Below are 16,690 nucleotides of genomic sequence, written 5' to 3' on the forward strand. Positions count from 1 at the left end.
AGTTCTCAACCACAAGGATGTCCATGTCTAGGGCAACTATATCCAGCTTCACCAATTGCAACGTTAGAGAATTGGGACCCTACAAGGAGAACCTCGACACCACAAGTGTAGGTGTCATCTCAATCACAATATGTAATGTCCCCCATTGCGTAGCGCACAACTTAATATTAACTTGCTAGCCTTATTTTATTCCCGAAGGCTAGAGCAAATTTTATTAATAAGGGAATAAAATTATCTAATTAAATATGAAGGGGAGCTTGAAGTTATAAACTTATTCATAATTCATATTTGATTAATTTTGTGGGGGCCACTTTATTGAAGGGAGTCGAATTTTTGAAGGAGACTTATTATTGTCCAAATTTAATACTTTAACTTGAGCGCTTAATTATAAAGTTGAATTATAATAGTGGGCGGCTTTTACATAAGGGCGATATGAATATCTCTTGGTGGAGCTCGAAAAGAAAATGCATCATATTTACTTAAAACATAAAGGGGAATGTTATTCTTATCACTATTCATGGAGTAATGTTAAGAAGGGAAAAATGTACGATATAATTCTTTGAAGCATGGAGAACAAGTAATGTAGCAAACTTATAAAATGCAAAATGTGAACTTGGGAAGCATCCTTATTATTTCACGTTATATTTTCTTCATCAACGGAGCTCTTCTTTGGGCGACTGTGCTAGGACGGAAACCCTAGCCGCTACTGCTGGCTTGGACGCAAACCAGGACACATCGGCAGATATCTCCATCACCATGTTTGCCGAAATCAATCCCCTTCACTCCATGACCAAGTAGCATTGGTGAATAGAGATTTTGATATGGTGCAGAAACAAGTCGTGGGTGTTGAGAAGCAGTGACTTTACCAGGTAACCATTTGCCCACGCATAGAGCTTGCACCTGTTCGAATGCAGAGATTATGGTGGGAAATGGTGACGGCTGACAGTATTTATAAGTCGTGGTTTAAGGAAAGAACCCCCTCTCTAGCCTGTGCGGGTTTCCAGCAGCACTTGTAGTACTGCAGTCCCATTGTTGGAAACCTAGGTTGCTGGTTTGGGTTCGGGTTCAAAGAACCCGGTACGCCGGTACGGCAAAATTTTGAAAAGGGGTTTGGGTTCATTTGGGTTCGTTAGTACAAAAGCATGTAAATTATATATATATATATATATATATATATATATATATATATTTTGATATTTGTGAAGCCTATAAGCATGAATTAAAATATGCACGTCACATAGCATCATATAAACAACAAAACAAACATAAACTTGTAATCATAGCATCATGATCATACCATAATTGATAATAGCATCATATACATCAAGTTTAATATCAAAATGACAAAATATTCAAGTATCATTATTTCAACTTTCAACAATATAAACTTAAAGTTTAATCATCAAATGGATCATCTAATTCTTCATCCTCCTCCTCCTCCTCATTGACATTGACATTACATGAGCCAATGCCACTTGCACTTGCACTATAAGTTGGCTCAATTTCCGAGTCATCAAGTGTCAATGCAAGAAGCTGAGAAGCAGGAGCATCCAAATCAGTAAGCTCTGGCTCCATATCCCACATCTTTGTTTCCCCTTGTGTGTAGTTATGTTGTTTGTGTGAAAGAAGATGTAGGTTGGAATGCACATATACTAAATTCTCCGCTCTTTTTGATAGCAGCCTATTGCGCTTTACTGAGTGGATGAAAGAGTATGTGCTCCAATTTCTTTCTGAAGCAGATGAACTAGCAACCTATGAAGACAAAGTAAACAATTAAAGTTATACATTAATAAAAATAAAATTACTAGCAACCTATGAAGACAAAGTAAACTATAAATAAACTAAAACTTGTAAATTTTAAATTTTAATTAATTAAACTTACTTGTGATAAAACTTTTATAGCGAGGGGTTGTAGGTGTTGGAAGCATGTGCCATGGAAGTACCACCAGCTATGAGCATCTTTCTTGGATCTATGACGAAGTGCACCAACACTTAGACCATTCCCATTTGCGAATTCTATGAACTCATTTGTAACAACATCTCGCAAATCATCATCAGGATATAGTCTAAGAAATGCTGCCTTGTACCCATCAGATACTTCTAGATCTCTCCATGGTGGAATCCTTCCTGGTTTATCAAGAAACTGATTACTATAGTACTTAGGTGTCAAGGCATAGGCAAGAAGGTGCAAAGGAGTGGTCATCTTATTCCACCTCTCTACAATAATTACTTCCAGTTCTTTGAAGAATTTCTCCTGAGGATCATTCTCTTTTTCATTTATAGTGACCTTTATTTTTTCAAGCATTGAATCAATGCCATCATAAATCTCACCTATGCAAGGCCTATCCATGTCTGTATAGCGAATCATGCTCATGATGGGCTCAGTGATACTTAGGAGATATGTAACAAGATCCCACCATTTCTCATTCAATATTCTATCCCTAATTTTTTCTGCCCTCTCAGTGCTACTTTGCTTCCATACAGTCCAATTGGTGTTGATCACCATATTGCATAGTGCCACTCTAACTTTCACAAGTCGTCTTAAGACGATTGTGTTTGATGCAAAATAGGTCTCAGCAACCTATAACACAAATTAATGCCAAATGATTAAAAAATAAAGCCAAACTTTAAAGAAGAATACACAATATAGCTTACACAATGATATTATTAACATTGAAAATTCAAAAAAATCAGAAAATGTAAAATTAAATTACTATTTCACTTACCTTCAATAGCTCCAAATTAGAATAGGTTCTAAAAATCCCTTGAGACATGTAGTGGTTTGTGATGAACATCTGGATGTCCTCAGCCTCTGCATACACATCTCTGATCCATTTTATTTTTTGCCCAATCCTTTGTAGCATAAGATTGAGTGAATGTACCGCACAAGGTGTCCAAAAGATGTGATCATAGTGTTGCTCAACCAACAAACCAGCAGCTCTACAATTTTTTGCATTGTCCGTTATGACTTGGACAACATTGCAGGGTCCCACAGACTCAATGGCAGAGATGAGAATTTCTGCAATAAATTGGCCATCTTTTATTTGGCCCTCACAATCCACAGCTCTCAAAAACATTGCCCCTTTAGGGGACACCGCTATGACATTGATCAAGAGACAGTTTTTAGCATCTTTCCACCCATCTGAAACAATTGTTACACCTGTCTCAACCCATGAATCCCTTATGGGTTTCAATGCATCTTCAACCCTCTTCACCTCTTTCTCCAATAATGTTCCACAAACCTTCTCATAACCGAGGCCCTTATACCCTCTTGGTGCCTCATTAACACTTTTTATCATTTGCTTCCAATATGGGGAGCGAACAACATTGAATGACAACCCATTTGCATAAATGCACCTTACTATATCTTGATCAGCATTGTCTCTACTCTCATTTTGGAATGCGGTTTCTAAAGGCCCCTTTGTTCTTTTACGTGTCAAGGGTGGTTCACTTTGAGGTTCATTTGTGGCAAAGAAGGGGTGGTCTTCTACTACAATACTGGGATTAGAAGGGCCTTGCATTCCCTTTGTTTTCTTTGATGCGGTTTGGTTCAATCTACGGGCTTCCCTCTCTTCTACCGCCTCATGCTCCCTAATATATTTCATCATTGTCTCATTTGGTATAGGTTTACCATTTTTTCCAGGGCATTTTTTGATGCCTCTTCTTTTTATTCCACACAAATGGCCTACCACCCGATAATATGAACTATTACATTCAATATCACATCCATGGCATTTCCAACGGAATCCCCCACCTCCCGGAAGTTGTTTTATAATGTCCACATATTTCCATAAGGGAGAATTTGGATCATTTCTTTGTTTTGCAATTATTTGTTCATTGCCAATGGAGGAAGATGTAGATGTCATTCTAGTTCCTATGGCAAGAAATAAAATAAACATATTCAAAAACAAAAACTAAATAATGAAAAAAAATTCAAGTTTCATGTTTGACAATTTGTGAAACAAAAATAGTTGGAAAAAAATGTTTAAAAACCTACCTCTTGCAAGCAATGGAAGCTTGAAAATGTATGAAAATGATGTTGCAACACTTGTTGAAGCTTCTAAAATCAGTCTTCAACTCCTCCTCTTTGATCTTGGAAGCCAAATTTTGTTCAACCTTTCTTCAACCTGCTCTCATAAAAAATTTGTTTGCAACACAAATGAGGTGAAATGAGTCAATAAAATGTTTTAGAAGTGTTTTTTAGGTTATAATTTTCACTTTTTACAAGGCGGAATTGAAAAAAAAAAAAAAAAATTGCTTTGTTTTTTGACTTTATGGGCCGCCCAACCGCCCAGGTTCGACTGGGCCCGGGTTCAACTGGGTTTGACCTCGGGTTCGACTAGGTTCGACCAAGGTCAAACCCACCCTAGGTTTTTCAAACCCAGGTCGAACCGTACCCGTACCACGGACCCGGTCGAACCCGGAGCCGTACCAGGGCGTCCCAAGGGCGACCCCGATAACCTAGTTGGAAATGTGGTCATCAATATTAATGCATATTCCAACAGTTGTGCACACATTTGTTGATGCTAGAATAGACTTACAAGGATGTGGAGTTTAGAAGGAGCTCATATAAGCCGCCATCAAGTGCTTCATGCCTAGTATCGATGCTAGAAGTATTACTGTGCATTCTTCTTCATGATTTGAGAATTAACAGTAATCTCCAGGAATATTACAACCTCCAGCTGCAGACATTAATCCACCTTCTACAAGCCTCACATTAATCCACCTTCTACAAGCCTCATCGGTCAATATAAAGACCACAATCCATCCGGGTATGTGATGAAGTGACTCAGATTTAATGTTGATCGTGTAATGTAACTCCTTTATGATATTTCAGTCTGAAATGTTTAAATCATACCTGCAAATGTATGTACTCAGACCTGACTTGAAGTTATGTCCTGGTTTGTCATTGAAATAAGTTGTTGTTAATGTTAATGCAATATTGTACTTTCACTTTGTATGCTCCTATCAACATTTGACATCAAAACATAAACACTCAACCCATAAATCAGAACTCAGAAAGCAAAAATCAGACTTTGCACACAAACTGTTTGACAAAATGTCAATAGGTGAGAATCGAAAATGTAAGGTGGAATAGGAAGGGGTCGTTTCACAATATCCCCCAACTCTACCATTGCCCTCACTACTCTGCAAACTGAACTCTTCCACAAATGCCCCAATTGCATGATTCTTCACTACAAGCTCCTTGAGACAAGCATGCAACACCCTACAACACTCCATGTGCTACAACACACCCAACTAACCATGCCACATTTAGAACATGCCCATACACCTACCCACCTCAAATGCCAACACCAAACTTGAACAGCTGTAATGTCCCCTTCACACTAGTGCGCAGACATTCGTGGAGTTTGGCCTATTATTCGACCCTCATAGGCCAAGGAGTTTATGAGAGGGTCGTTTGGGCAGTTGCTTGTGGCTTCACATTCTATTTTTATATGATTTTTGGTGAGATAATGTGTTCTCACGTATGATGTCACATATGTTGCTAATTGCACTTTATATCCTAAAGATATTTTAATATTATCGAAAGTGCAATTAAATGTTATTTTATAAAAGGGAATCTTCTAGAAGGGAGGCTGATCCATGTGAGAAAAAAGAATAAATAGGGGATGAGTCTCATTGTTTAGCATCGATTACTTGACATCTATATTGTGTTATTGAGTTGTGGAGCCTAAGGTTTCTGCAGTTGATCTACTTGTCTTTGGGAACAATAACTCCCATAGATAGCATAACTGAGGAAGTGAAACATCTCTTGAAGGGTTGCATTTGGGAGGTGATAATTCAGTCATCTCATTGGTGCCTTATCCATGGCCCAAGGCCAATTTGCTTAAGTTCGATTTTAAGAAGTTGATGGAGACATTGTGAATGCTTGAGGATTTCATTGATTCTTTTCAAGGACCTGTTAGCATCTGCTTATTTCTGAGTTTAATCTCAGACATCTTTCATATTACCATCAGCCTAGGAAATACCACAATTTTTGCTCATAAGGGCCAAATGGTGCATTGATTTTACCTTCTGACTGAAGCGCTCCCATCTTGAGGAGAAATTGATGGTCTTTAGTGTGGAAAGGAGATCGTGGCAGCTGCTGTTATTTAATTGAGGACTGAGGCACTTCAGAAACAGGGGCGATTTTGGGAAAAGCCACGATTTGGTCTCAAGAAAGACTCCATCTTCCAGATATTGCTTGCTTCTTCAGCTACCATTTGGAGCGATCATATAACAGGTTCTTGTCTTAGTTTCCATGTCAATTTGGGGTCAGTAATGTTGCTGTAGATGATATGATTTGAGCAGATATATATATATAATTCAAATCTGAGTTTGTATAAACAATTGCATTCAATAGGGAGTCAGTTTGGAGTCACATTTTGTCGTATATTTAATTAAAAATAAGTTGCAGGTCCCTATTTAGTATTATGTCTATAATGATATCAGTTTTATGCCAAGTGTTTGTAGAAATGTCTCTTGGCAATAAATGCACATTTGTCATTTGAAATTCATAAAATGCATTGAAAATATCAAAAGAATCATTATGCATTGAGTTTGTAATGTTAGATATCATAGAAATCTTTTGCAAAGCATTTATGTGTCTTGGTGTCAATAACACACAAAGTTATCCGACCGATGACTCAGACCAGCAGGCTAAAAGTTTGTATGTGAATTGTTTGATAATATTCCTTGAGCTATAAACATCAAGAATTTACATCAGACCAGACAAGGGATATTACAACAGCCAACATAGAGCCAAAATGTTGTGTTAAAGAAAAGCAAATATCAACATCACATCGAACAACCAACAATGCTGCCAACTTGCACAAGAGAAGCAATTTTGGACAATAGCCTCAATCAAAACCAACATAAACATCTCAAAACATGTAAAAAACAATATATCACACCCTCAAAGTATCACCATGCTTATGCTATGACAAAATCTAACATAGAACAAAAACTCTACCTTTGACATGAAAATAAACATCATGTTAAAAATAACCAATTAATGATGTACACTATACAATAGGACTGCACAATGTAAGGAAAAGGTAAATAGACAAGTGATATAAAATGGATGTGTTGGGTACCCTTTACTTCATTGATCAACTTATTTTAGGCTAAGACATTACTATTGGTATTTGACGACTAATCATGGTACCGGACTAAAATTTTGGTGACTTTGACAACCGCGTTTTCCCCCCCAAATCAACTAACAGGAGAGTGCAGGGTGGGAAAACCCCTCTTGTGGGGCCTGAGGGTGTATCCCCCCAAGGGGGGCCCAGGGTGAAGCCCACAATAGCGATTTGGGGGTAATGCGCCCAATAGGAGTTGTTGGGGGCAGCAACCCCGATGCAAAAATTGCCCATTATTTAATAAAAGCTAAGTTGCCAATTCGGGTTTGGATTTGGGTTTGACAACCTAGTTCGCCGATTCAGCAAAATTTTGAAATGGGTTTTGCGTTTGTTTGGGTTCATTGGTACAAAAACAATGTAAAAATTATGTGTGTGTGTGTGTGTGTGTGTGTGTATGTATATGTGTGTGTATATATATATGTGTTTGTGTATATCTATATATATGTGTGTATATGTGTGTATATATATGTATGTATATAAGTGTGTGTGTGTATATGTATGTGTATATATATACTTCTTCATAGCAGTGTTAAATTTTAAATCATAGCATCATATAGGAGAGCTCACCGATTGGAACTTCTCATATAGGAGAGAAGCATATGAATTATAGAATTATAGGAGAGAGGTATAGAAGTATATGAATTATAACATCTTATAAGAGAGTGAAGTTCATATATCCATAATTGAACTCTCCTATTATTAATTCATAGCATCATGTATACAAGCAAAAAATTTATGCAACTCTCTATGGAATGAAATTGCTGTTTGCAAAAGAAATGACTCAAATAAGCAAAATTGATGTTGTTTTGGTGTCTTTTTATGTCAATCAAAAAGGCAAACCAGACCTAAAAAAAATTAAAATAGCAATTTTTTTACTTGTTGTCGAGCAAGGCACCTTAGGTTCACCCAAGACAAACCGATGCCCATTTTGGCGTACCCTAGCTGCACCCGCAAGTGATCCAGACTAGGACCAGAACTGGGTTCAAACCGGACTAGTACCCAACCTACTAGGAGGCGAACCTTGCAACATAGAATAAAAGAGTTGGTTGTTATTTTGGTATGTAAACTGACCTTTGTAAACCGCCAAAAAGACTTGATTAATAAGTAGTTGTGAAATGTTAAAACTCATGAGGTTGTAATTTGTCTCTTTGTTGGATAATAAAAGAAAGTGGACAGTTGTTTCTTGGTGGATGTAGCCCACATTGGGTGAACCACATTAAATATGCATTTATTGTGAATTGTTATATTTTGCCCTTCTTATTCTGCATTACAATTAATATTGTTTATTGCTCCAGTCTGCCTAAACCCTAACAATTACATTGTACAACAGCCTTAATATATAATTTTACTTGACCAATGAACTCTGAGGTATATATCATGTGGTATTAATCCACAACAAAATATTAACACATGTATGAATCCACATATTCCAACACTAAATACCCCACCCAATTTCTTTGTTCCTAATTTGTGTTTGAAAACACTGGAAACATTACCAAATATGTGTGCAACGATTCTTGGATCCTTAATTTGATGAAAGAGCACAAGAAAGGGAAAAAGCTTGTGTGATCGAAGATGACACAATTAGTCACAAAATGCACCACTTTCCAGACCATTGTAGAGGCACTAGTTTCAATCAAGCAGATGCTTGTGAGCAAGTCTAGTCAGACTTTCCATAAGTTGAAAAGCCAAATGGGAAGTTGGCAATGAGGACAGTTATCGATGAGAAGTTCGCCAAGAATGCAAAGGAGATACTCAAGGCATATAGCAAACATACATTTTAGAGGGACTTTTAATATTGCTGTTTTTTTTTCCATTTTTCCTTTTTTAATTCATTTTTTAGGCAACAAATTCTTTGGTCAAGGTTTTGTGTTTGGTCAATGGGCGTAACATGCCAATTGGCTACTTTGTTATTTGTTATTTAAGGCAGCAACAAGTAGTTGGTTAACTCTAGTGGTGACTGCACCAAAGAAAATACAGATTAACTAAGGGTATAATGAGAATTCCAAAGTTAAAAAGAAATCACTAAGAAAGATGCATTTCCAATTCCATTTACAAATACAGTTTTAGAAGAGGTAGAAAGTAGTGAATTGTATTCACTTTTGGATGGGTTTCTAAGGTACTTGTGTAATCGGCATTGGCAAGGAGGAAAATAAAAAACCAGTATTTTCTCGGAATTTAAAATATATGCATATAAAAAATGTCTTTTGGGCTATGCTACACAATCAACTTTTCAAAGAACCAAAATTCTTATATTCATGGCTATCTTAATAAAAGACTTCAAAACTTTCTCAGATGACTGGTGCATGCATGGTAGAAAAGATGAAATCCCAAGAGCTTTGTCTTGGTGCATATGTTTGTATTGGAAGGCAAGTTTTCTTTAAATAAAAAGAAAATTCAGTTTGTTCACGCCATATAGAAAATTATTGGGACACATGATATGTGAAGCAGGTACAGAATCAACCCTGGATAAAATTCAATTGATAAACAAATAGCAAAATCCCAAAGATATTGGCAAAGTAATATCCTTCATTAGACATGTTTGTTATTATGATTTATCAATTATTCATGTTAAATAATTTCGCAGGGTTATCACTCCCACTAATTGCTTATTGAGAAAAAAACGCACAGATTCAGTGGAGTTCAAACCAAAAATTCTTCGAGAAGTGAAAAATACTGTTGATGAATGACTCAATTCTGTCACGTTTTAATTCCATATTCATGTTGATACATTTAATTATGTTATTGGATGTACACTAGCACAAGAAGGTGTACAAATTGAGCCATCCATCATACCTTGCAAGTAGATTGTTGAGCAACATTGAGAAAAATTATAAAACCAGGAAAAAAAGGCACTAGGAATGGCATACGCAATGCTAAAGTTCTGACAATTAAATATTGGAAAAGCTAATCATATTTTTCGAGGAATACCAAGCACTACTCTATGTAATAAATAAACCTGTAATCATGGAAGAATATTATGATGGCTACTGCTGTTACAGGAATTTACGTTCTCTATGGTGTGAGAAAAGGCAAATGCCACAAAGTGGCAGATCATTTGTCAGGAATTAAACATAGCAGAGAAATTTCACGAAAATTACCTGATTCTTGGTTATTCCACATTTTGGTATTGCCATAGTGACATTGATCAGTAGAATAATATAGATCCATAGGGAGTAACCTGATCATTTTGCAATAGCTGGCGGATTCAGATAACCTGATCAACCAAATTGCATTGCCATATTAAATAAAGAATTCTCAAAGGCTCAGTGTCCTTGTATATGGTTTTCAGCTGTTTTAGAATTAAGCAAACTCTGCTCAGTTTGATTAAATGAAATGGCTCGTCAATTTGCAGTAGAAACATGCAAAATTCTGGCAAGGTATAGATAGATAACTTAGACGATGGAATCTGAAGTTTATATAAACCCCTCAAATTAGTGAAAGTCATGTATTAATTAACCTGATATATGACCGTTAGAAATTGAAGCTTAGTTAAACAACTAAAGTAATCCAACTTATATCCTAATCAGCGTAATTTATCAGCCACAGGAAACTAATGTTTAGATGACCACTAAAATTAGTCCGACGTCAAGCGTAATGTCTCATTCACGAAACGGACCTTAAATAAACTACGAAGACCAGTCCAACTTCAGAGCCAATCAGCCTGATTTATCAGCAACTGGAAACTGGAGTTTAGATTACCACTAAAATCAGTGTGACTTCAGTGGCATAATGTCTCATACGCTGCAAATGCAACCTTAATGAAACAATAAAATTAGTCCGACTTCTGACAGAAATACAATGGCTAACAACACAATGAAGCCAGAAGCATGACGAATTCGGCCACATAATATGCGCATAGTCAGGAATTTATATTGTGCGAATTCACAGTATTTGTAAACATTTGAAAAGGACTAGCAAAATATAATAAGAATGAAACTATACAAGAAAAGTTTCCGTGAATTCAACTTAATGATTAATCAGCCTAATGTTTCAACAAAATGGTAAATGGCCCTTTTTAAGAAGTCCGAATTCAGTCCCAATCCACCTATATTAGCAGCCATTACAACTTCAGCATAAATAACGACTAAAATCCGCACAATTCATAAGCCAGTGGAAATTCGACATTAAATAAATCACTAAAATTGGCCCAAGTTTAGAGGACAGGACGGATTGCCTAGCAGATATCAAAGAAGCACAATGCTCGTAAGAGAGATAACTGAAAGAATAAGCAGTTTCACAGAAAGAACAAAGATATAGACCATTAAAAGAATGGCTCAAATATTAAATCCTACTAGCGGCTAATTGGTCAAAATAATTGCCTAAAATGTCGAAACTCCAACTGCTTATTAAAAAATATGAACTGAAAATATTTAAGGCTACTCGCAGATAATTGCAGAAAATAATACCTAAAAATGTCAATGTTGCAATTGCTTATAAACATTTTTTTAAGAATTATTTCAAAACAAAAAGAAAAGAACTAGCAAAGAACGAATTTATACGGCGTAGAAATTGCTCGCTGATTAGTCTTCCTCAGTTGACAGGGCAGCGAATTTCTAAGCCGAGGAGACCTGAAGAATATGGATGGTGGAGCCAAATGTAAAAGGCCGCCATTTATATCCAAAGCTAATTTAGTCATTTCTTCTTTCAAGTCAAAGTGGCCCCTGTCTTGCAGAATAACGAATCATATCGTGAATAAAGGTAAAGCGAAGGCAATAGCAATGATCCGGCCCGAATCAAAACTAAAAGACATGGACCTGCAATAATTTTTCTCCCAAAAGACACTTTAACGACCTGAAAGACTGAAAAGTAGTATCTCTTAAAGCGCAGAACAATAACGCAGGTTCTTATTCCCGGCTTTGCTTCCACGCTGCATCACGTGCGTTGTCTTCTTCCCGGGATTTTTTTTCATTTAAACCTCCTTCACAGACCTCGGAAAGGTAACAAATTGACAACTGAAAGATTTAAAAGGGTTGATATTTATTACCACTCCCAATTTGTGCCGTGTAAAACGCCAATGTGACATCGACCAGGAGATCCGCACACGTGGCAAAGAAATCAGATTTTGGGAGAACTTTGCCAGCTCCCCACTAGATTTTTACTTGTTTAGAAAAAAAGACCAAACAAGCACTACATATGGTTGAAAATAAAGAAAGCATTACATATGGTTGAAAATAAATAAAATTAAGTAATAGTCGTTTCAAAAGGTTCAAAATCCTATAAGAAAAAGAATTTAGTTAAAGAAGATCCCTATTCATCACAAAAAAAATACATTTATGTGTTTAACATCATGAGAGAAGTCCTAATAATAGGAGACTTTAATGTTAAGACAAAAAAAAACCAAGCCTTCAACTTGGAAAGAAACAGCAAAGAAAAAAGTGATATTCATTATGGTTAGAAGAAGAGAATGATCAAAGTTGGGAAAGAAATTCATAGGATGGTACGAGTAATGTTACTCATTTTGGGGCAGAATTATTGATCTTATGCAGTTTGTATAACATGGTCGTATGCAATGGTATGAAGACATGGCCAAAATCAAGAAAACGTAACTTATAAAGTGTACAATAGTCAAAGTCTTGGAGACTATGTTATTTGTTCAAAAGATCACACCTCAAGGATATTGGAGTCAAAGATAGGAGAATGCCCAACAGGGCTAAATTCAAATCATAATCCAATATATATAAAACTGGTCACTTATATAAATATACAATAGGAGGAACAAATTCATCCCAAACAAAAGATAGTACCCTCACAGGGGAGAATCCTCATGACTCAAGAGAATCAAAAACCCTTCAAGGCTGCCCTCAAACAGTCTATTAAGGAAACAATACTTTCTTGGAAAATCCTTGGTTTGATGATGAGTGCAAGTTAGCAAAAAGAAATATGTGAGAAGGTGAGATGGACAAGGAAAGTAAGAAAGAGTACCAAAAACTGTAAGGTGTATAAAAGAAAAATATGTGAACATAAGAAAAGTAGAGTTGATTACCCTTGGAAAACAAAACCCCAAAAGATTTTGGAAAGAGTTGCGACACAAGAGAAAGCAAATAGAAAACAGTATCATGAGATGTCAATGGCTTGAATATGCGAAGATGTTATATTAGGGTGGTCAAGATAAACTGGAACCCTCATTAATTGATGTCAATACTAAATAACTTTTTACCATTGAAGATGTCAAACAAGGCATAAAAACGTTGGCAGGGAGAAAAGCACAAGATATAGATGGGTTGCAAGCAGAATATTTTGAATGGCCTTAAGGTCCTTGCAACTCACATCCATCGCATCTTCAATAATGTCACTTTGGAGGGTTTCCCAGAAAATTGGACAACCAGTGTTGTGATCCCTTTGCACAAAAGTGGTGATATAAACAAACCATTAAATTGTTGCACTATTATGGTCAACCCCCTCCTTGGGAAGCTTTTTGGAAGCATGATTAAACACAAGATTAGTAGTTGGGCAGAATGAGAAGGGAAAAGAGTCAAAGGATAGGTTGATTTTAGACCAAAACATTTCAATATTGATCATAGCATTACTCTTAGGTTCTTGGTTGAAAAAATATGGAATACCCAAGGGGACGAGGCTTTTTGTTGCTTTGTAGACTTTAGAAAAGCCTTTGATACGGTACGGCGTGACAAATTATGAAATGGAATGGAGGAATTGGGAGTTCCAAAGGTACTTAGAGCTATAGTACATAGGCTATATGAGTGGGTCAAGGTTAAAATCGGAACCTTAGATGGAATGTCAAACTATTTTGGCAATGATATTGCTATCAAACAAAGCTACCCGCTTTCCACAACATTGTTTGGGCTACACATTGATAAGTTAGAAGAATGGCTAAACAAAACTAGTAGAGAAGGAGTTCAGTTGGCTAATTATGTAATAAAGCTACTTCTATATGTGGATGACCTCATCCTAATTGCTAAAACAACAAATGGTCTAAGAGAACACTTGAAGACACTTGAAACCTTTTGTCAAGAAGTAGGGATGCAAGTGAATATTAGCAAGACGAAAGTTATAATCTTCTCTTTGAGAAGGAATAAAAAGACACAAAATAGCTTTCTTTTTTAAGACAGTCCATTAGAAGTGGTGAATGAGTACATATATCTTGGGCTCGATTTTCACAATAAGCTTAATTGGGAAATATGTAGAACAAAAGAGTTCAAGGAGGGTGGAGAACATTGCACTCGCTACAAAATAGGTGTAGAAATGCAGAGCTATGGGATTGGAAAACCAAGAGAATGCTTTTTGGTTTGTTGGTCACACTCGTGATTCTATATAGATGCAAAATTTGGGGAAACAACATATCAGATAAAAAATGGAGGTAACTTGGAGGAATTCAAAAACATCTAATCATAACTAGTCTCAAAATTAAAGCTCCTATCCCATATGAGATTCTATTGGCAAAATTGGCACCTATCCTTTAGAAGCTTTAGGGATAGTGCATTTGGTGAGTTATTTAAAGAAGACTCGAAATAGGAAAAAACATCATTGGCCTAAGATGATTATGGGGGAAAGACTAGATAGATGGAACAACACATGGATGGAACAAAGTGACAAATGGATGAAAAAATGGGACATGAGTATATAGGAATGCACAAACACCAATAAAGAAATAAAATTAAAATTGTGAAGGAAAAATTAAGGAGTAGATTATGGCAAAAACTAAATGGGTGTAAAAAAGTCCTTTTTATCAAAGAATTCAAGCCCACAAGAGATCATGATGAAAAAGCCTACATAGGAGTGAATATTAAATAGAAAGCAAAAATGTTAATGGCTTAGTTAAGAACCAACTCTCATCACTTGAGGTGTGAAACAAGTAGATGGATAATACCTAAAGAAAAGTGGGAAAAGAGAATATGCCTATTTTGCAACACAAGAGCAGTAGAGACAAAGCACACTCTTTGTCATGGAATACCCAACATATAGTGACATTTGTGTCATTTATGAAATTTTGAAAACAAAAAACTTAAACTCTTTGTTTGAAGACACAAAACTCAAAAAACAACAAACCTATTGATCAAAATTCACTATAGAAGAGTAGATCTAGAGAAGAGTTTACATATTGTTTAAGGTCTTGGTGGCTTGTCTTTTTAGTTGTGTGTTGTTCATGGGTGCCATAGGCTGCTTTGGCCTCGTGGATGCTATTAAAATATTTAATTCATTCATTTATTCTTAGGTACTTTTAGGTTGGGGTCCCATGGAGGGGCTCCCTAAAAAATAAAGTTGGTGCTCCTAAGATTTTTTAAGAATATTTTAAAGCTATTTCTCTCATTAATTTTTTAGTACACTTCAACTTTAAAGTTTAAGCTTTGAAATTTAAGGAAGTTGGTGGTCTCATGTATATAATACCTTTGTCTTCTATATGTTTTTGATTAAGGGAAAATGGGTTTTGAGGGGACCAGAAACCCCATACATTAGGTTTTAAAGGGACCTGAAACCCTCAGATGTCACCAGGATCTGGAACCTATAAAGAAAATTCTACCATCAAGATAGGCAAATAAGATCAACAGACTAAAACAACAGATTTGGCTAAAACCAGCCAAAAAAAAAAAAAAAACCAGCACCAAACCATGGCAGCACAACCTAAAGCATTAGATGAAGTCGATAGACTCCCACATCCAAACATTGAGGATTTTCCGAGATCCCCTACCCATATTCAGAAAAATCAAGCAGCAAAAGGCTAGCCCATCCCTTAACCAAAAACAGCTACAGTCTGTGTTGGGCCCTCAAAAACTATTACCATCCAGCTAGAAGTGATTACATAAAAGAAGCATTAAAAATTTAATCGAGACATAGGGATTTTGAAAGGCCCCCCTAACCTTCAAGAGATTGGTTTTTGCATGGCTCCCACAACCAGAGGGTATATCAAGGCCCCTGCAAACCACAATGGGTTTTGAGCAAGCTCCCAAAACTAGCAGTAAACTGAGTTTTGGGAAAGGTCCCAAAACCCACAAGTTAAAGCCGATAGAGAAAAACCAACTGAAAATAATCTCCCCTCCATCAGAGCACTTTTCCACCTCTATAGGAAAAGGACCCGCCTTCATATGATCTAAAGAGATACAAATCACTAGCTGAGCCTTCCAAGCACCATTCAACACCATAAGGTCCCGGGGAAAAAACCAACCACACCTACACACAGAAGATCTGAGATTAAAAAATTCTCCTGAAGCCTTCACAAATAAGAAAGGCTTGTAGTAAATAAGAACCAAATGAACTGACACAACCAGATAATCCACCTCCATAGGATTAGAGTGGTCAGGAACAATCATTCTAGTAAAGAAAGCAGAATAGTTTTCAGGCTCCAAAAACAGGGCAATAGACCCCCTTAAAAAAATCCATCTTGAAAAGATTGACCAGACACTCCCCCCCCCACCAGGATGCTATTCACCTCTATAGAATAAGCAAGGAGGGGAAAAGGAGGAACAAAGGTCCTTTGCGAAGAAAAAAGCATCTCCAAAGGCAACAGACAGCCCGAGGGGGGAGAAGAGCCCAAGAACCCTACCAAAGGCCAAGCCCTGGTAGATCCACCTAGGTCCCAAACAACATCC

General features: G+C 36.6%; 2 protein-coding genes across 3 annotated transcripts in view; both read right to left on the reverse strand.

Annotated features, from left to right (window-relative positions):
* Nucleotides 1–12,090, reverse strand: part of LOC131029452 (isoamylase 3, chloroplastic) — a 311,234-nt gene extending 299,144 nt beyond the window's left edge. Inside the window, exon 1 of the mRNA XM_057959949.2 lies at nucleotides 11,648–12,090. Within this exon, the coding sequence (XP_057815932.1) occupies nucleotides 11,648–11,784 (137 nt within the window). The 5' untranslated portion in view covers nucleotides 11,785–12,090. The remainder of the gene's footprint in view (nucleotides 1–11,647) is intronic.
* LOC131029461 (uncharacterized) lies at nucleotides 1,318–7,708 on the reverse strand. 2 transcript variants are annotated; one of them, XM_057959965.2, is made up of 5 exons: nucleotides 4,542–7,708; nucleotides 3,998–4,127; nucleotides 2,727–3,874; nucleotides 1,883–2,581; nucleotides 1,318–1,752 (listed from the first exon to the last, which is right to left on the reverse strand). In XM_057959965.2, the coding sequence occupies exons 3-5, from the start codon at nucleotides 3,864–3,866 to the stop codon at nucleotides 1,396–1,398; spliced, it is 2,196 nt and encodes a 731-aa protein (XP_057815948.1). In that variant the 5' UTR covers nucleotides 3,867–3,874; nucleotides 3,998–4,127; nucleotides 4,542–7,708; the 3' UTR covers nucleotides 1,318–1,395. The 2 variants fall into 2 exon arrangements, with proteins under 2 accessions (XP_057815948.1, XP_057815943.1); XM_057959960.1 differs by lacking the exons at nucleotides 3,998–4,127; nucleotides 4,542–7,708 and having other exon boundaries at nucleotides 2,727–3,990.
* Nucleotides 12,091–16,690: the final 4,600 nt, after the last annotated feature.

The sequence above is a fragment of the Cryptomeria japonica genome, chromosome 10, assembly GCF_030272615.1.
Source record: "Cryptomeria japonica chromosome 10, Sugi_1.0, whole genome shotgun sequence".
Classification (NCBI taxonomy): Eukaryota; Viridiplantae; Streptophyta; class Pinopsida; order Cupressales; family Cupressaceae; genus Cryptomeria; species Cryptomeria japonica.

Coding starts and splice junctions, on each gene's coding strand:
- LOC131029461 (XM_057959960.1), bottom strand. CDS start 3,899: ATGTTTATTTTATTTCTTGCCATAGGAACTAGAATGACATCTACATCT. Junction 2,582..2,726: donor CTAATTTGGAGCTATTGAAG/GTAAGTGAAATA, acceptor TTTGTGTTATAG/GTTGCTGAGACCTATTTTGC. Junction 1,753..1,882: donor CTATAAAAGTTTTATCACAA/GTAAGTTTAATT, acceptor TTGTCTTCATAG/GTTGCTAGTTCATCTGCTTC.